This window comes from Cygnus olor, chromosome 1 (genome assembly GCF_009769625.2).
Source record: "Cygnus olor isolate bCygOlo1 chromosome 1, bCygOlo1.pri.v2, whole genome shotgun sequence".
Classification (NCBI taxonomy): Eukaryota; Metazoa; Chordata; class Aves; order Anseriformes; family Anatidae; genus Cygnus; species Cygnus olor.
The window spans coordinates 42,536,077-42,556,832 of record NC_049169.1 but is presented as its reverse complement, the minus strand read 5'-3'; the positions used below and the strand labels follow the sequence as shown (position 1 = coordinate 42,556,832).

At 39.2% G+C, this 20,756-nt stretch overlaps 1 protein-coding gene across 6 annotated transcripts in view; it reads left to right on the top strand.

The window, feature by feature from the left end:
* The window catches only part of PPP1R12A (protein phosphatase 1 regulatory subunit 12A), a 130,098-nt gene that overhangs the window by 41,488 nt on the left and 67,854 nt on the right, over positions 1-20,756 (top strand). For all 6 annotated transcript variants that reach the window (XM_040554021.1, XM_040554056.1, XM_040554043.1 and 3 more), the window contains exon 2: positions 3,786-3,916. In XM_040554021.1, coding sequence (XP_040409955.1) covers positions 3,786-3,916 — 131 coding nt within the window. The remainder of the gene's footprint in view (positions 1-3,785; positions 3,917-20,756) is intronic.

The following is a 20,756-nucleotide window of genomic DNA, read 5'->3' as shown; positions in this document are numbered from 1 at the left end:
CTTGTTCTCTCATTGCTGTGGGGAAGGAGCCCTGTCTACTGAATCCTTAGGGTGGTTGCTTGCTGAGGGACTGGACACCCCAGATACCTCTTTTAAAGCTATCTATTTTTAAGATTACTTACTAACTTAAGGCTACCCTTCACCTATGTCCTTAACACCTGATAGTAAGGAGAGCCAGCCCGAGCACGTGCCGCTTACATTGGGATATGAAGTCATGTTGGAAACAGCTAAAATCCAGGGTGTTCAGTGGGCCTCTGGTTATTCCCTATTGAGTGGTCAGGAAGTATTTCTGGGAGAAGTCCAAAACGTGGCTTTGCTTCACATGGGCACCTTGTTGCCAGGACGAGCTGGACCTACCTGGGTGTGTTTGCTGGAGAGCAGCGAGCTGTTGCTCTTTGCCGGTCCGTGGTCCAGGTCTTGTTCGGCTGGGGGCCCGTTGACTAATTTCTGTCAGGTTTGGCCTGGGAAATGCCACTTTTCTGCCCGATTTGGGGTGAGGGAGCAAGGCAGTGCGGGGAGCTGGGGGGAGGTGGCAGCGCTCTCTGTGTCAGCAGAACTCCTGTTACTTGCAAGTGGCCTGTTTGTGGCTCTTTCCTTTTTAATAATATTCAGGTTACGGCCTCCTGAGGTTTAGAAGGGCAGACTTTTCTGAGGCTGTTGCTTTAAGTTTATCGTGCGGCTCTGAAAAGCTTTCCTTTTGGGGTTGAGATGTCAGTCTCTAACAATAGAGGCTCTCCTGGCACTTGATAAATACTGCTTTTAGAAGTGACTGGGAAGATAACACAACGACAATCGGAGTAGAAATGGAAAAACAATGAGATAAAATTTCCTTTATACCATTTGTTTCTCGGCATTCGTCGAAGTTATCTTTCATATGGCAAGTGATGAGAGCACTAGGGTCCCTCAGACACCTCTGGTGCTATGAAAGGGAAAAAGGGGACAAGGGGGGAAATAGGGCACACTCTATCCTCGTTCTTCAGCACTGAGATCAATTACAAATTACATTTGCTTTTCTTCACCTTAAAATAGGTAATAGCCTTCTTGGAGGCCTCAGTGGGTTTCTGATACAAATTTCCAGGTACAAGATTTACTTTCAAGTAATCTTTGTTTAAAGAAGCTCAAAGGTGATGGATTTTTAAATTACACAACCGTCTGCCATTTCATCAACTTCGGCTTCTGTGGCTTCTGTTGTCTCCTAATAAAATTGTTATAACTGTTGCTCGGATTGTATAATCGGGTGTGAGAAACGTGATTTAAACTTCACAGATGTTCACAGATCACCAGCAGTGCCCATTTGCACATACAAGTAAATTCTTTTATTATCTTAATAGCTCTTCTTCTCTCATCCCAATGTATATAATCTTGCTGATTGTTTATCTTCGCTTGTCATGGCTGTGCAATCTGTGATAATACATTAGAAGGGGATCTGAGCTCTGCTGGTTCTTGCCATATATGGCACAATAAACTGCCCAAATTTGGTCAAATATTTTTAGCCACTTAGTCATATGTCTTTTAATGTGCTGCATATGTAAGCTTTTGATTCACTTAGCAACAGTATTTTTATGAGTATGTCTTGCCAGTTTTTCTTATGTATAATTGAAAAACGGGCAAGGTTTGTTCTGTGATAGATTGTGTCACTAACAGATGGCCTGGCTGTTTTTTTAATAGTGCTAATCAATTTTAAGATACCCTTTTTCATATACTATGCATTTTGGAGGGTTGGAACATATATGAGCATGTAGCATATTGGAATGTAGTATTAAAAGATCTGTGTTTAAAAGTGCTCAGGAAATTCTAAGTTTTTCTGATAAAAAATATTTTGCATATGATTACTTGGTGGATATTATAATATACACAGGATATCAGTGGTCAGGCAACTGGTACTTTCACCAGAAGAACTAGGTGTATTGCATGCGTGAAATATGGTTGGGTTACTGCTTCAGTTAAGTGTAAACATCAGTGTTTCTTGAATTTCTTCTCTTCCTGAACTGTTACGACATCTTGCCCTTAGTTCCGTTTTTTCTAAGTAACAAAATGATTTGCAAAGAGAGGCAATTATTTTTTTTTAAGAGCTTGTTACTACCGTGTAAACGTTGTACGCTGATGGTAAGTGGAAGAATTTGAAGACAGTGTGCTAGAGGAACTGGTAGTCTTTATTGTTGGAGTAGGGTAATACATCAGTTATTAAAAGAATTGCTGATTATAGGGATGGAAATGGCTAAAAAGATGATTTCTAAAAATCCTTTAAGAGGGCACTTTTCTAGAATACCTGGAAAGGTAGGAAGGGGACTCAGGTTTATGTTATGTTTACACATGAGTGTATTTTTGTTTTTAATTGAAGAACAAATAATGCAAGCTGTCTACTGCAGTCTAGTTACAGCCCAGCTGAAACTGCATGGATGAACAAGTCCAGATGAGGCTCGTTGTTAAAACAGTTCTGTGTTGCATTCTAAACAAAGCCTTAAAGTTCATACCCTGCTACAGCAAATGGGGTCAAAGAGGGATAATTCCTTGCTGTTTTTGCTGGGCTGATTAAACAGGACAGCAACACGTCTCCCTTACATTGTAACTGTTGCCTCAGCACTACAGAATGAAGGAAAGCTTCAGGATTTGTCTTAGAAAGCACGGATGATTAAATAAGGAAGTTTGTGGGTTTTGCAATAGTACAAAAATATATAATTTTCAGTATTTGTTTCTGTAGAACTGTTCTAAAAAGGAAAATTTACACCTTAGCTGCATTTTTATTAGAGGAATAATTCTCTAGAAGTATTTAGGAGTCTGACAATAACAGTTCTCGTTTCAGCCTTCTGGTTTTGTAGTATTGTTGATTTATTAAGCTAAAAAAAATAATGCCAGTCTTGTGGGGTCTAGCTGTTTTGCGTCCTTGCCGTCCTGAAATGCAGAGGGACTTTTCTCTGTGTTGCTCTGCCCTTTTAAGGGCAGCAGTATGGAAGTTGGCAAGAAAACATACTGAACACCCTGTGAGAAAAATACTCAAACACAGAGAAGAAAGACAAAATAGCAGCCGAGCAATGGGGATCTGGAGAGCGGCAGTAGTTCTGCATCCGTGCAACACTGCTGCCTTGGTAATTAGGATATGTGCACAGAAGATGGTAGTGTGTGCACAAACGATAGTATCTTTGCCATGTGCTGAAGTGATACTCAAGGAAGTTCATAAATACAGTGATTAATAGGCTGTTGCAAGATGTATGGTGGTATAGAGCATGCTGCGGTAGAAAACATCAGGGTATTGCTGAAGCGCAGCCTCGCATCCCCTTCCACGCTCCCTAGTCTCCTCTATGGTGTAATTAAAACCATGTTATGATATTGTTTTCAAAACTGCTCTCCATCTCTTGGTTACAACAATTCTGCTCCATGGTGTGGTGATCCTGTTGGCAATTGTAATAGCATAGTTGGTTTAGCTGGACTTGTGAGGGAGCTTTACAAGGGGAACCCCTTTGTACAGGAGAACAAGGTTGTACTGGTGACTGTAAATGGGTTTTCAGAAAAATAGAACAAATTTACCTGAGGAAATCATAATTATTGGTTTTGTTAAACTCTGTTTGAATTCTTTCGTTTAAGGATTTTTTGACAAATCTGTGACAACTACTGCTTTTTTCTCAAAATCTTCCTGTCTTGCTGTCAAACCCCAACAAATAAACCTCACTCCCGCATCATACCTGAACATACTTATTTTTTTCCTAAATATGTTACGTAAACATGTGTATTATTGTAGAACAGCTTTAATGTGAACTTATTTCTTAAATCTTTTTTTTTTTTTATAGGCTTGTATAGATGATAACGTAGATATGGTGAAGTTTCTGGTGGAAAATGGAGCAAATATTAATCAACCAGATAATGAAGGCTGGATACCTCTACATGCAGCTGCTTCCTGTGGATATCTTGATATAGCAGAGTAAGGCTTTTTCTTCTATATTTGAAATACATGTATTTTGCTAATATATTGTTGGAGGGGTACAAGAAGCAGATAGCATTCATAAATTGTCTTTTTGGTTGCCCCTGGGATACGCAGTGAGAGAGAATGCTTTTATATTACATTTTATTGTGTTTTGGTTATGAAGTGTACTGTGTGTATAGCTATTTGTGCATTGCATTTTCTCTTTCTAGTTTTCTTACATTGTATCTTTTGTAGCTATAAGATGTACACATTTAAGACTGTTCATGACTGTCATATGATTTATCGGAAATATTTTTCTTCTTTAGAAATGTTGCTATGGGGAGAAAGTTCAAATTTAGATTATATTCGTAGTCTGAAACATTATCCCAAAGTAAGTCTACATACAGGAGATTGATGGTGCAATTGTATTTGCAGTCTTGAGACTTCTGTTTTTCAGGTGTGGTATGAACTGGGGATATCTGCTAAATATTATGGTTGTAAAACAAAATCTTACAGTTGAAGTTAGATGCCTGTTATGATATTAGTTAAAGCTTCTTCGGTACTGAATTCTATGAGTGGTTTTCCTATTATTTTTTAAGCCTGTAGAGGGCCATTGAAGATGCACAAAATCCAGTTTTTCCAGAAGTTGTATGTCTTAACTTGGACCAATTGATCTGAGAAAATGGGTGGCATATTTTGTTCAAAACGATGTTCTTGCAGTAAAGAGGGTAGCAGCACCTTTCCAAAGACCCTTCAGGAATACATAGACTTCACTAATTCTGCTAAACTCTGTGTGATGTCTGACCCAGTGTAAGACTCAGATGAAATAGATATAAGGTAGGATTTTATCGAGCAGTAATGCTAGATGACTACTTACAATGGCAAAGGATAGAAATTTTTAGTTTAGGGGATGGTTGATTGGTGTTCTGTCTCGTGAGTTTGAGAGGCTTGATTGTTTCAAACAAGTTTTGAAGGGAAAGGAAAAACTCTTTGTCACTTTCACTGGGAAAATTTTATTTTTTAGTTTTCAGAGACTGAAGTGCTTTGTGTATCCTTGTAAATTGGGACAGTGTGACTGCTAACTTCTGTAATCTGCTTTCCTACACTATGCAAATGTTTGATGCTGTAATCTCTCCTGCATGCATGTTGGAAGTGTTGACTTGTTGGTCATATTATGACAAGAATTTCCCTAAAAACTGAGATAATATATGCCTTTCTTCAGTATAGTAGAGGTAAAACTCTACTATCCTAGGAATATCCTATTATTTTTCCATAATAGGAAAAAGTTGAGTAAATGTTCTTCATTTGGCATTGCAGCCTACAGTAGGCAGATGTTCAGGGAAGAAAGAGCAACATATTCCTGTGTCCACAAGAACATTTTTCACTGTTGACCCAAGTATCTGAAATCTAGAATAGTTTTGAAGGCTGTCGTGTTTTTTATTCTCTCAGTCTGTGACAGGACCTGTTTGCGTACCTTCCCTAGATGTCCTTTAAAGAAGTGAGATTATTGGAGCATAATTCTGTAGGATGTAGGACCTCTAAGCTGTTGGTTAGTGTTTTTAAGGTGAGAGGAGTTTTAAGGATAAGCTCTTGAAACAGATTCCCGCATAGAGCAGAGGGAGGGGTAACCTGACCTGAATGGAGCATGATTTCGATCTGGTGAGGCCCTTAGAGTTTAGATTTTCTTCTAACTGCTGGAAAGAGCTCAGCTTCAAATAAGTCTTAAAATTGACAACAGTTTGCAGCTCAGGCAAAACTTGAAGAGGAGGAGAGGCTGATATAAGAAATTAGCAGACATTAGGAATTTGTTTTTTATTTGGCCCACAGTACACACTGGGTTCAGCATCAGTTTCACTGAGAAAGCACCCTTCTTGGAAAGCGTGTAAGTGTGTGTGGTCTGCATGGCTGTGGCTGTGGAGGAATGTGGTACATAGCAGTTTTAGAACTGAATTTTCTGGTTCGTGGAAAGGTGCTTTTACTTTTGGATAAATTATGGAGATTGTATTTTAAGTTCTGAAAAAATTACAGCCTGGTATGATATGATATGACTGGCATTTTTGTACAAAATGGCTCCTGTTCGTTTCCTGTTTTCTTCCAAGGTGCAAAAGAGAAGAGTTAGGGAATGGGTTCAGGTGTTTCCCAGCTTTGTTAATGAAGAGCAGAGGAGAGTCTGACCTGTGCTTCCCTTTCTTCCCCTCCTGCAGGCCTTACCTCATGCACAACTTTGTAGACCTTCTCAAACTGGGGATTCAGCAATCTGCTTTTGCTTTCTCTGCTGCCACCTCAAGTGTTCTCAGGGCTTCCTTCAAACATTGTAAATAGCAGGAATTTGTTTTTCTTGAAATAGCATAATCGGTAAAATCCTCCAAATATGCTAATTTAGTTAATGTATTGATTTTGTTTACAATGCTTACATTTTTACAACTCATAAGAAAAATATAGCATGGTACAGCATACTTTCATTTTCTCAGGATTTCATTTCTCAAAATCTAAAATTATATGTAAACATCAGAGGTAGGAGATGGGGATCTTCTCTGCTACGAAGGGCATTTCTTTGTTTATGATGTAATTTAGTGACCCTCTAGCTCTGTATCTGTCTTCCGAATAGGTATACCTTTGCAACCTTAATATTCTTTGCATAAGTGCATACATCACTTCCTAGGCTTAAGGCAGGGGAAAAAGTGGAGGAAGGAAAGCAGTTGTTCTCTTAACATTGCATGATCTCTTGCGTGATCCCCAGGGCTAGTCTATGAAATAAAACCAAGATGGGGTGGGCTGAAGTTTGCAGATCTGTTAATAGGGTGTGAAACCCTTCTTCTGCTTTCAGAACACACACACGCGTGCACGCACACACGTCAGTCAATAAATGTTAATCTTTTCTTCTGATGCTCATGTGACTTCCATAGGATTATATTGGGATGAATAATGCACTGTCTTACAGAGTGAGAAAGGTTTCTGTTCAGACTGCTCTATAATTGAATCAGTGCCCCATCACCTTACAGTTCAGATGGTCTTTCTACACGTTCCATCCATTTGCTACTAGCAACCATCTCCTATTATGTGCAGTAAATGGGAATGACTGAGAATCACTCCCCAGTTAATAGGGAATTGTGTATGCCTATTTGATCCATGCAGGAGCTTTCCCATCTCTCTGTGCTTTCACTGAACACCTGATCATCTCTCTCTCAATGCACGCATTCCTCCTAAATATTCCCTGCTGCTGCTTGGGTGTTCCTGAGTGAGTGCACCCGTGTGTTGGAGACCTGGGAGAAGTATGGGGTATGTGTGTAGGGATATGTATGTACGGGATATGTGATAGGGAGCTTCTCAGAAAAAAAGCAAACACCTGGATGTCTCAGGGAGCCATCTCTTCAGCCACGTGGCTGAACGGCACTGGTCCCGTGCATACAGCTAATGGGCTGCCTGAATTTGTAGCATGGCCCCAACTAGTTAGAAGTTGCTGTTGCTTTGGCTTTGGCTTGCTGCACTGTCTCGCCAATGGGCTGCTCACTGCAGGTGTGTTCCCTGTCCCTGGCATCCTGCACCACACCCTCCTGTTCTGTGGCACCTTCTCCCAGCAGCATCCCCTGCCCATTTCAGTTGGCAACTCCTTTGGAACTTTCATCTTGACATCTTCTCTTGACTGTGCTTCCCACCTCCTTTAAAAAATGTGTTTAGGAAGCGTTAGCCATGTAGAAACCTACCTCAGGTGAAATACAGCAGGAGGTTAGCCGTGTAGAAATACAGGAAGATGATGTAGTTTAGTGTGGTACAAATTATCAACTGGTTGCAGATGGAGGGTTCTGCTGCACAAGCAAGAACTCTGCCATGGAAGGCGACTGCTCTCTCCTTTCTGGTGTTTCTGAGATCTGCAAATGCTGCGAGTGCTTCAGCTTACCGGGAATTCTTTGAATAGTTTAATTTTAGAATTTCCCCCTCAAGTTAGTGTTCATCTGTTTTATGATCATACAAATTAGCTTGCAAGTAATTGTAGCATGAATGGTTTAAAGTTATTCAACATTGCCAAGACAGGTGGATTTTGTCTAGAATATTCTCCTTCCATTTGTTTCTGTTTTTTCATAAGCAGAAAGCTTTGTATGAAGGAGCTTTATTCTTTTTTTTTTTCTTTCCTCCAATGCTTTGAAAAATTATAGTGATGTGGAAACAACCTTTAATGCAGAAGCACTTTAACAGAAATTTTGGGTGTGCATTCTTTAAGATGGTATTTAACAGGTAGGACCCTTACATTTAGCTTTTACTGAAACATTAACACATCTAGTAAAACTAGATGGGTCGATGTAATGAATTGTTTTATGTGATAGATTTCCTCTTCAGTTTAAAAGCCTGTATATTATTTCACTGTTGGGGAATAATCAAATTCCTCTTCAGAAAGCAAAAAAAATGTAGTGGATTAGCAATAAGCAATTCAAAGTGGCATTCAAGAAACAGAATATTAAAATGCTTGCTCTTCGCAATGCTTTGTATTGTACCAGATTAATGTAAAATAAGTCTGAAATGGCATAAATTTCTTTGTTTTTGAAAGAGTATGTGTTAAAAATGCATTTTCTTGTGGTTGTGTACCATGGCTAGTTGTGAGTGTGTAGCTGATGTGTTTTGAGTTTGCTTGTGAGTATTCAAAGGCAATCGTATAGTTACACTATTTAAATGCGAATGTCCTTTCATTTTCACCAGAATGGGAGAAAGTGCATCTTTCAGGAAACGTAAGAAACGTGTTTTTCTCAAAAATAACACAAAATTCAGTTGAGTTAATTCTTCAACTGACGGTTACACTTTTGTGCAGAAAAAGAGGGGGAGGGAGATGTCTCAAGGTAAGAATAGGGTTTTTATAATGAATATTGTTTAATGTGATAGATATTAGTAATCAGTAGATAGTGTGTTTTCCCTGTATTAGAAACTTCACAGATAGCTTATGGTTCTTGAACTGAGGAGCATCATTCAACATAATGTGCAGGGCTGGGATGAACTTGAAATCATCAAATAATGCCCTTATATTTCCTTTCTCATTGTCAAGTTGTGTGAAAGAATTGTTTGGTTGACAGTAACCTTTTTCCAATTTGTACTTAATCTATATTTTCCTGAATTCCCTAAAATTTCTTTCTTTAAATGCTAAAACTCAGACTCATCACTTTGAAATATGCAAAATTGCCATGAACTTGCTTGAATGTATGATGAAATGTTTTCCCTGTCAATGGCAGCCGGTGGCTACCCATTTCCATGGCCCTCTGGTGTAATTAGCAAATGTGACTCTCTGCCAGCACTTAATGGCCATGCTTCCTCAATCATTTGTAATCTGTGCTTGCTAATAAGTATTCCCAAAATACTGCAAACTTTCAAAGTCTTCCTAGCACTTTGAAGTTAATATAAATTGTTTCCAGCACCTTACAGAGATCATCTATTCATTTTCTTCTGGGCTCTGCAGAACGGATGTATGAAATCTCGTTAATAAAGCCGCAGGTGAATCATGCCTTTGTAGTCTAGATGGAGTCCAGTCGAGGAATGACTCTATAATTGTGTTTGTTTCCAAAGACATTACTGCTATAATGTTTTTAATACTCCTTCAGAACTAGATCACAGAGTTCAACTGCTGCAAGATCCGCTTCTTGCTTCCCAGATTGTCATAGATGGTTTAAAGTACTCTTCCTGAAGATCTGGTAATGCTGTGCACCTCCTAAGATACTAATTCTTCAGCAAAAATGCTGATCCCTTGTTAAGAAGTATAAGGGCAGAGAAAAGGGGAAAAAACAGAACATGAAGATAATGTTTTGCTCATATTTTGAGTACTATGTGTGGTTTGGACGGCCTCATTATTTAAAGAATATAAAAGGGCGCAGAGTTTCCTGTGTTGTCTCCCCTCCTTGCCCCAGTATGTCAAGATCACTTGAAAAAGCTTTTGTGTGGCCACTGCCTTGTCGCTGCCGCCCATCCGTTTCTCCTGGCTCCAGCCACCTGTAAGTGAAGCCAGCCAGACGAGTTTGCTGAAACCTCCGCAAGCCAGTGACCTGAGATCTCTCTGTTTTAGTAACAACCCATTAAGACTACGTGAGTGATTGCTGTTGTGCACACAGGGAGTGAGAGACAGTCCTGCAAACCTGCAGCTGAATACATCAGTGCTCGGTGACAGGTGCTTTACCTGACCTACTAACTAACTGCCCCGCGGGGACTGCCGCCCGGGCTGGGTGGTAGTGGCTCCTGCCTCTTACAGCTTGGTCCCAGTGCTCCTCCGGCAGCACCTAGTGAAGGGGATTCAGGGCAGTTTCACAACACACCCAGTGTGATCTAACTTGAGGCTGCTGCAGAAATAGGCAGCCATTCCTTTCTCTCCTTGCTTTCCCCCCCTCCACAGGCTCGGGACTCTTACCCCACCTCTTGCAGTGTCTAATGATCACCCAACAGCGTGGTAACTATTAGTGTAAGACTAGCCTTGAGGGGGTTTGGGAGGGTTTATTCTCTTTTGGATCAGTGAGCTGATCTGGCTTGCCAGCAGCAGTTGGCACAAATATGCGAGCATTAAAAAAAAAATGTCTGGGCTGCTTTTCAGACATAGTTTGTACCTCTGATCAGAAGCCTGCCTGCGGAGCACTGTCTGTGCTGAGATGGAGTCCTTTCCTTGTTCCCCCACGTCATAAGCCTGAACCAGCTGGTGCTGTTGAATGTTCTTCTGCAATATACCAAAGTGGTGGTGCCACAAAATAGCGTTCAGAGCAGTTGTTTCTGATCTGTTTCTCTCTAAGGTTTGCTGACTTGATCATCTGGAGCAATAACTTACGGGAAAGTTTTTAATATAAACTCCTTTACTGTAACCCATTATAATCCTAGAGGAGGAGGATATTATTTAGGCAAAGCAGACTGACAAAAACTTTTGGGAATGGCTCCCCTCTCTCTTAGATTTCTTCTCAGTTACGGACTTAACTAACAGAGTATGAAGTGATATTACTAGTGGTATGTCCATAAGTGGATCTTTGGAGGATAATAGGAGGTTTTGATTTGTGTGTGCCAACGTGAAGTTGGTGGTCTGATGTAAACCACATGCAAACTGATTCGGAGTTTGGAGTGATAGAGGTGATACATGGTGAGTGAAAGATTTTGTACAGATACAAGATGCTACTTGGAAGAACACAAGGAAAGGCTAACTGGAAGAGTAGAATTAAAAGTGGTGTTCCTCAGGGCTCTGTGTTAGGACCAATGCTGTTTAACATCTTTGTCAGTGACACAGTCAATGGGATCAGGTGCCACCTCAGCAGGTTTGTCGATGCCACCAAGCTGTGTGGTGCGGTCGACACGCAGGAAGGAAGGGATGCCATCCAGAGGGACCTGGGCAGGCCTGAGAGGTGGGCCTGTGCCAGGGCAATCCCAAGCACACACACAGGCTGGGTGGAGAATGGATTGAGAGCAGCCCTGAGGAGAAGGACCTGGGGGTGTTGGTTGATGAGAAGCTCGACATGAGCCAGCAATGTGCGCTTGCAGCCCAGAAAGCCACCCGTGTCCTGGGCTGCACCAAAAGCAGCGTGGGCAGCAGGGCGAGGGAGGGGATTGTCCCCCTCTGCTCTGCTCTCGTGAGACCCCACCTGGAGCCCTGCGTTCAGCTCTGGGGACCCCAGCACAAGAAGGACATGGAGGTATTGGAGAGAGTCCAGAGGAGGGCCACAAAGATGATCAAGGGACTGGAGCACCTCTCCTATGAAGAAAGGCTGAGAGAGTTGGGGTTGTTCAGCCTGGAGAAGAGAAGGCTCCAGGGAGACCTTATAGTGGCCTTCCTGTACCTAAAGGGGGCCGGCAGGAAAGCTGGGGGGAGGACTCCTTGTCAGGGAGGGTAGTGATAGGGCAAGGGGTAGCTGTTTTAAGCTAAAAGGCTTTGATTAGATACTCGGAAGAAATTCTTTCCTGTGAGGGTGGTGAGGCCCTGGCACAGGCTGCCCAGAGAAGCTGTGGATGCCCCATCCCTGGAGGTGTTCAAGGCCAGGCTGGATGGGATGGCGCTTTGGGCAACCTGGTCTGGTGGGAGATAGAAAATATGCTAATGTGGTACCCTCCTGTTTTTTTTCCCAAATCAAAGTATGATGTTCAGTCTTTGTCAGGAACTTAAAGGTTGCTCCTCCTCCAAACTTTTATTAGACCTCTGCAAGGATAAAGTTAAATTCCAGTAAAAAAAAAAAGAATGGAGAAACTTGAAGAAGATAATTGAGCTAGAATTAATTGACATTTCTTTTGTGAAGATGTATCGTTGCAGTGTTTGCTATTTTCTACATGGTTTTGCTGCATGTATGTACCTCCTAGGAATAATGAAACATCAACTGAATTGTTTAGGTTGAAGGTGAAATCTCTTTTCTATAATCATGTCATTATGTGGTAGAGTTTAATCTTTTCTACTGTGTAGATGTGATCTAAATTTGGATAAGAATCAGCTGGCAGAAATACATGCTAAGATATGGTTGATGGGTTAGAAAAAATTATAGGGCCTGATTTGATACCTGTTTGTTTAATTGAGGGTGTCTAGGAGCGCTCGTCACTCTAGGATGCACAAAAACAGTGTGTGCTCTAGAGCTGCCTTCTTCAACTTGGCTCACTGTCTGCATCTCCACTTGTGTCCCTAAGTATTTGGTAATATTGTATGTTCCAGTTCTGTTCTTTCACAGTAAATGTAAGATTCTTAAGTTTGGAAATACCTTCTTCAAGGCTATATGATTTTGTAGAAGGTATCTTTTTTCTTATAGTATGCTTTAGCTGTTCATTTGGTCAAATGAAAAGTCAAGGGACTGATGCCCAGTGTAAAGCTCAGAGCACCCTAATTTTTTGACTGAAAAAGAATTTAAAAGGGCAGGTGGTATCTAAAAAACCATCCTGCTTTGAGATGTGATATGCATAGGAATCACACAGCATAGGTTTTATTGGTATCCCAAGAACAATTTGTAATAGATATCTTACCTATGACTTCTGAAGTTAATTAAATGTGAGCAGCTGAGTGATAAATATGGAAAGGTGTTGGTCTGAGTGTGGTTTTCTCGGAGAAAACATGGGTGTGGTGTAGGTTGTCAGTTTTTGCACCTCATTTTCTTTCAGCTTTTAGATTAATATTTTCTCTGTTGTGAGTTTGGCCCTCATCTGCAGCATCCAGTGCACTTTCTAATGACACTAACGCAATTTGTGCACTTACTTACTCTTTCTTACAGCTGTGCCTTTTGTTAGATATTCTAACCTACGTCATTTGAGTGCAAGTGATCTTAATCTGTGTGTATTTTTCTAGTCTTCTTATCCCTTACTGGGGCAGGATAAAAGCTGCTTGAATTCTTTTGAAATCTGTGTAAATACAGTGTGGTGTATGTAGAGATATGAGGCTGCTGTGCGCTAGTGAGAGTGGAGTTTCTTGGATACAGTTCATATATGAAGATACAGAAATGCAATTTTGTTTATAAACAGCGGGTCTGACGGGATGAAAGTATAAAAAGGGAATTATAATTATCAGCACCTCTTAATTGCAGATGAGGTACCACTCATCAAATATTTGTATAAAGAATAAGAGTTTCTTTTGGAGAAAATGTTTTTTCAAGGAATTCAAAGTAGACTGGGCAGGTGGACAGCTGCTGTGCGTTGCAGATTGCTGATACTTAGTGAGGGGTCAGACTGCATTTAGTACTTCTGGGTGATGCTAAAAGCTGCACTATGAAGGTAATGTTGCTCCGTACAGAGATTTGGTCACTATATTATTGCATAAAATAATTATAAATTATAATTATAAACAAGATAAATTCTATGGCGTAGTGATTATATCTGTGCAAATATCTGTTTAAGTGCAGTAAAAGGGTTTTTCAGAATTGGTCTTGGTTTAAACTTCTTTGATGTAAATGCCAACACATCACTGTTGGAGGAAAATAAGGTTGTCAGCTTAAGTCTATCCTCATAATTTCTTCAATAATAAAAAGAAGCAGTTAAAAATGAGTATCTGTGATGCTACTGTAGTCAAATCCAGCAATGCTACTTTTAGCACAAGGCAAGAGGGATGATGCACGCTAGCTGTGTGATGACCTCCTTCTGGTGAGCAGTTAGTTGAGGAGAGTGGGCAGCAGCAAGATTTCCTTCTTCCTCCTCGTCTTCTGCCTCCATGCTGTTGTTGGCTCTTCTTTTTAACCAGTATAACTCAGTCCTAAATATTCACCTTGGTGACACTTCCTTAAAACACCATAAATGTTTGCAAATTAACTACAGGAAAGCATCCTGAGCACAGAGAGCATCATGAGTTAAAGTTACTGTACTCTTTTGAAGGGACATCGAGATATTTGTCAAACTTAACCTTCATTTTTGCACAATAGAGTGCAAGAAAAATAATTAAATTTAGATAACAAACAGTATTTCTGGAGAAAAAAAAAGTTATCTGTGGTTGAAAAACCGCATGTATTTTTGTTGACAGATGTTATTATGTTTCATCGTTTCTAGTATCTTTTGAGAATGTTAGACTTCAAAACATGTTGTTCTGATAGCTTAAAACTTGGATGATTTTTTTTTTGCTTTGTTTTGTTTAAAAAATCATGTTAATTTTGAAAGTATTTGCTATAAAATTTCATATGCTTGAGCTTGAAAAATCAGCATGCCTTCACTAGCTAGCATAAAAAGTGTGGCTTAATTTTCAAAGACTTGAAAATAAAGAGGGACTTGTTCACAAAGTGCATAATGAAATTAACATTCAATATGCACTTTAAAAATACTTTTTGTTTCACTTTCTTTCTGTTCTACTGAAGTTTTTGCACTGTATTCATCCTGGCAGTACTGGCCTCCTATTTTTTTTTAGAGGGGGAGGAATATGTTCTAGCACGTTTCCCTATATAGCTTTCTTCATGTTTCCGACTTCCATCGTCTCAGTTACTGTTTACTTTCACCTAAACACTGCTCTGCCACCCCTCATATGTCTTTCCTCTTTATGGATACGGTAAAATATGCAGGCTTAGTTGCTTTTCTTTTGCTGTGGGTAGGAATTTTTACTGTTCCATCTTTGTGCAGTTAATGTTTAGGTAGCCACCTACGTACAAGTATTTCTAGAGCTTATTGCTGGCTTTTTTCATAGGTTTATTGGAACTCAGGAGGACTAAGAATAACAAGATTCTGTTATCTGCACTGTTTCTTCCATGTTCCTGCATACCAAAAAGGAAAACAGATGTGATTCTAGTTACTGTGCTTCCTTGGGTGTGCAAGCTAGGTGTGGGGGCTAGGGACAGCCACCTATGTACAGAGAGAGCTCAGTGTTGTTTTGGTACATTTTGGAGTACTGTCTTCATAAATACCTTTTGCACATATATATACTTAGAATCAATAGAAAGAGCTGTTTGCTTAGTGGATTTTTTTTTCCTCATCTCTGTGTTTTACTACTTGGTTAGCTTTGGGAGTATTTGGTAATTTTGAAGCAAAGGTGTGTGACTGTTCAAGATGCTTTCATAACAGCTTCAAGAGGGAGAATCGGGACAAGCTGGATTTGCTGCTGTCTCTTGCATAGTGAAGGATATAAAAATCTTTTCTAATCGGTCCATAATTTAGAAAAAACATACTCTGAAACTTGGATTCGACTAGTGAAAATTGAAAAGAAATTGTCACTTCCTATTTTCTTAAAATAATTTTGGTCATCTGTTTCTCAACTATTATTTCTTATTCATTTTTTTTAAATATTTCTACCCATTTGAAATTCTCAATTCTTGTAGTTTGCAAGAAGAAATCATAAATTCACCTGAGATCTCTGGTTGATATATCAGCTGTCTGAAAATCTTTCACTCATGCATTTCAGGAGAAATAATTGTCCTGTTTTGCCAAATAATCCTAACTGGCCTTCTTTAACCTGGTGTTTTGTGTAGCTGCTAGCTGACCATAGTGCTCTTAGGGGGAACAGTCCTCTTCAGGAAGTGCTGCAGCTTTTGTTCTCCCAAATGAGAAAGATGTGATTGAGAATCTTCTAGAATTTGCAAACAAACATAACCTTAAAAATTCCCAAGTTTTATTATGATTCAATTGTAATTTAAATGGCTTCGTAGTAGCCTGTCTCCTTACGTCCACTTCGACTTGATCCTGAATGCTTAGAGATAGCAGGTTGAGGCACAGTGGTGGCTGACAGCGTAAGATGGCAGTTTGCAAAGTTCCTGAGTAAGACTTCCTGTGAATTTGACTTGTTTCTCAGGCCACTTGATTTCTTCTACATCAGTCTTAAAATCATTCAGCACAAAGTATTCTTGGCCCAATGAAATTTATGTAGTTTTGGTTCTGATATTTAACATGGAGCCTTCGTTTTCCTCTTTAATACATCTGATATATTAAATACATCAGATTAATACATCTCGAGAGAAAAGTCAACTGCAGGAATGTTTCATCTGTATAGAGATGGGAACAGGGGAAATTATTTGTAGTTTTTTTTTCACACTGGAAAGAGTGAAGAGGCCCTGGCTGTGCAGAGCGGCCTGCTGTCTGGCCTGGTTCACCCGTCACCTCGTGGGACAAGGAGAACTCGGCCATCCGAGGTGACACCTGTGAGGCACTTGCCTCACGTTGGGTATTTGCTTCAATTTTGTATGATTTAAGTTGTGTTTCGGTTTTAAATTTAAAAAGGCCTTTCTTTACTCTGTTATTTTGAGCGATTATGTTGAGCAGTGCACCTGAACGGTGTAAGAATCACGTAGAGGCTGTGAACTTATCTCTTGATATCTTGTTACCCAGGTTGTATACAGGTAGTTACTGCTTTGCTTAAATATATATATATATTTTTTTTTTTTTTCTGTAAATTTAACAAAACAAAAAGCTAAATAAACCAAAAATGGCTTTGAGAAGGGCTAGGCAGCTTGAGGTAACATTTCCACTTTGGTCTGAGTTAATAACAGTGTTGGCAAGAATTTAAATTTGAAGTGAAACTCTTCTGGTAGTGGTTACGTGAAGAAATATTCCCAGACACTGCAACCAATAGAAGGTCTCAAAAGGATCGGGTGTTACAGTTTTAGTGTACTTTAACTTAAAAATAAAGAGCAATATTAAAATTTTATAGTTTTAAGTTGTTAGATGTGGCTTGAAGGTCTGATTGTTTGGCCAGATTTTGATGTCTTTTTACTAGTAATTTGAATGATTTACAAAGATGTACTTTTAAAAGTTTTTCAAGACGTTATTCAAAAAATACAGCAAAATTAATTGGCAAGCTGTGCTAAAAGAAGGCAATTAAAATATATATTCCAAAGATTTGCAACTTTTTAATTTGTTTTTACCTCCTGTGAACTGTGGGGCAGATGTTTGGTTTATTTGTGTCTCCACATGGTTGCACAGCTGCCGTGAACACGGTGACACTTCTTCCATCTTTGGCTCCACATTATCATTCAAAAAAGGCACTTGTGGAATTAATTTGAACTCCAGCACCTATGGATTTAAAAAGAAAAGAAGAAAACAGAACAGAACAAAAACAGCTGGGCTTATCTGAAATGGGTAATTAGTTAAAAGCTCTTGGGAGATCAGTTGTGCTGTTGGTTGGTGCCCTGCTAACATTAAATCTTGTTTCCCTGCAAGGCCAACCTAGACATGCTTATTTCAAATATAAGAGATGTTTTAGGAGGGTCCCTCTCCTCACATTTTTGGGGGTTAGAGGATCATGTCCAGTGGTCTGACGAAGCGGCAGGCAGCGCTCATTTCTGCTGCTGAGCTCCTGGTGAGTCCAGCAAGCAGTTGTAATGAACTGAATCAATTCAGGAGCCAAGTCTCTGCCCTGCCTCTTGCTTGCCATGGTTTTTGTGACCTTCAGGTTCAGCAAGTACTTAAAGTTAATTATATCCCTAATTACTTCTCAAACTTGTTTCCAGATAAGGTGAACCGGGACAAGGTTTGAATGTAAATGAATGCCCCTTTCTTTTGCCGAAGTAAATAATATTAAAATGTTTTCTGAGCATAGCAAGCTGGTTGCAACTGAAGAAGTTTAGAAAATCCAAAGTTTGAGATTCAGAAGTAAATGCTTCCTAAATCCCTGAGTTTGCATATACTGTCTTCAGAGAGGCATCTTCCTCTCAGCTTACTTTGTGTCTCTACATGCATTTTGTTAATAAATTTTCAACCGAAAGAATCATCAGTTGAAGACGATTATTCCTTTTATTTTTTATTCAGACTGTAGGCCAAGTTGTAGGGTAAAATTTTTAACTTGCAGTTCCTGAGCTTAGTTTCGGTAAGGACTCACTGGCTTTCATACAGTAATCTCAGAGGGATATTATTTATTGTCTGAGGGATACTGAGATCCCATCTCTTTATTAAAAAAGTTTAAATGTAGTTTTCATAATGTGATAGAAGAGAGTCTGGGTTACATAATAATGATTTTAAATAAGCACTTCATCTTTTTTTTTTCAAGGTCATTAACTTCAGCTTATACTTTTATAGTTATTGAGGAATATATAGCAATGATTCCTAAAACAGAGATTTCAGATAGAAGTATTTTCACCTTCCTGAAGCAGTGCTATCACAAAAGCAAACTTGTTCTTCCAGTCTTACCCAGACTGCATAACGCTTGTCATGGAAACATCAGGGCAAAAGTGTCAGGGACGATTTTGTTTTCCTGCTCTTGTCTTCCCTGGTATTTGTAAGATACTTGTGATTCTTTATACTTGGACCACGATAGTATCTAAAGTAGGTGCTTTAGCTTGAATATCAACACTTGAAAGCTTTGTCCCCCCAAATAAGCATGGTATAGATCAAACTACTGTTCTCTTCTCATTTACTTACATTTTGAATGAGCACCTACCAGAATATTATATAAATTGTCATATTTTCCTGAATTATTCTTTTATAGCTGTCTGTTGAACATAGCTGTATCACAACAAACAAATTACAAAAGACGCAAATTTAAGTGCCATTCCAAAATGTTTTATAAGCGGGTGACTGTGGAGGTCCATTTTTTTTTAACTTTTCCATTGCATCCTACTTTGCATAAAGCACCTCTTTCTGGACTTGGTGTCAGAGGCCACAGTTTTAGACTTTTATTGCACTGTTCCAGTTTCTTTTTCACTGTATACCATGTAGATGTGTCAATTAAATATCAGCTGAGGAAATTAAAGTTATATTTTGCTTACTTATTTTAGAAAGGTGAAATTTCAAGTTGAAAGTAATAACTATTTGATAAAGTTTTTAAAAAGCAATTGTTTGCTTTCATTTTGAAATGTGGATAACTTTTTTAATATGCATACATACTTACGCAAAATAATACACTGTTGCATCTGAAATTTTCAGTTATATGGTACCGGAATAACTGAAATGTCAAATATGTCCATATTCAAAATCATAATATTAATTAACATTTAACTTGAAGTACAGTTCATTTGGAAAGTGATTTAAAAAATAGATCTTCTGATTTGTAGGGTTATTCTTGTGCTGACTTTTGCTCAGCTATGCCTTTAAAACACAGAGCATCGTTCTCTTGATCTCTCTTACCAGATCTGTTTTCTCTCTGTACATGATGCAGAGTCAGGCCACCTACACATCTGAAATGATTGTTCTCCCTTCCCATGACAGTGCCAGGTTTCCTAATTAAAGCTACCATCCTGTAGGCACCAGGGTAACTTCATGTACCATCTGAACCTTGTCATTGCTTTGCTGAAACTATTATTACTGTAAAGGAAAATAAACAAATGCATAAACTTGTTCAGGTTAGGGACATCTGTTATTGAATGGCGTGAAAAACAGAACAAACATTTGTTTTCATTAGCAGGTTTAGAAGGTTTCTTTAGAGGAGTTGGCATTTGAATATTTTTTTAGACTGGGTATTCCTGTTTCATTATTCATCCCTGCAGTGCGGGTAGCAGAGGGGATGCCTGGATGGAGTGGCCAAGGGAAGGCTGAGAAAGGACCATCACCACGGAGATGTTCTCACTTCCCCAGCAAGTCAGCTTTCTCCTACCTATTCCATCCCTTCAATTCGAATGTGAATTTGGAGGAGGTTCACCAATTCATTTTTTCATCAAATGGTTCTTCCTTTGCTGACCCAGTAAAACCAAAACCCTGTAAGCACATGCAAAGGGGAACTCAGTAACTCCACTTCTCCAGCCCTACTGATCCTCCAACTTGGCTGGTCTCATTTTGGTGTGTAAGCTGCTTTTTTTTTTTTTTTTACTTTAAAGTAAAAACCATGAAGTTGTTCATATGGCTAAATAACTTTCTGAAGTGCCTTTTGTTCATTTCCGTACACTTTCTTATGCACTGTTCCTTTTATCAGGAGCAGTCTTATGCCCTGTATCTTACGCACTGTATCCTTTTATCTATATGTCTAGAACTGAATGAACAGGTTGAACAAAATACAACCACTTCAGTGAGGTACGTATTTTCCTTACAAAAGTTGCTTATTTTTTCCCTGCAGGCATTAGGTAGAAACAGGTAAAATCACTTTTTATAAGAACCAATTTTATGTTTATTTTAGAAAAAAGAAATTGGAAAGTACCTGAATGCTGACTTGGGATTTTTTTTAATAACGATATTTTTGTTGGTGGTTGACTTTGTTTTTGAGTCCAAAGTTTTGACATTGCTAGAAAGTTACATTTCCCTGTTGTTTTTGCCTGTTTAGCAAATAACCTGTATAGCAATTATCTGATATGTAACCTGAAATGCTGTGTAACTCTTGAAACAGTGGAACTAGTATTGTTGAGAAAATTAGTTACTTTGAATTAATTTTTCATTCAAGCAGAAGTTAATTCTTTAAGCTCAAAAGAGGTTAAGAGTCACTGCAACGCTCTTTCAAGAGGAATAGAATAAAAACAGCACAACATACCAGCATCAAAGCTAGTAGTGTCAACTGGTGGTATGTGTCCCAGGAGATATAGTTACACTTCTGGGAATTCATTTCCATTTTGTGGCCTGT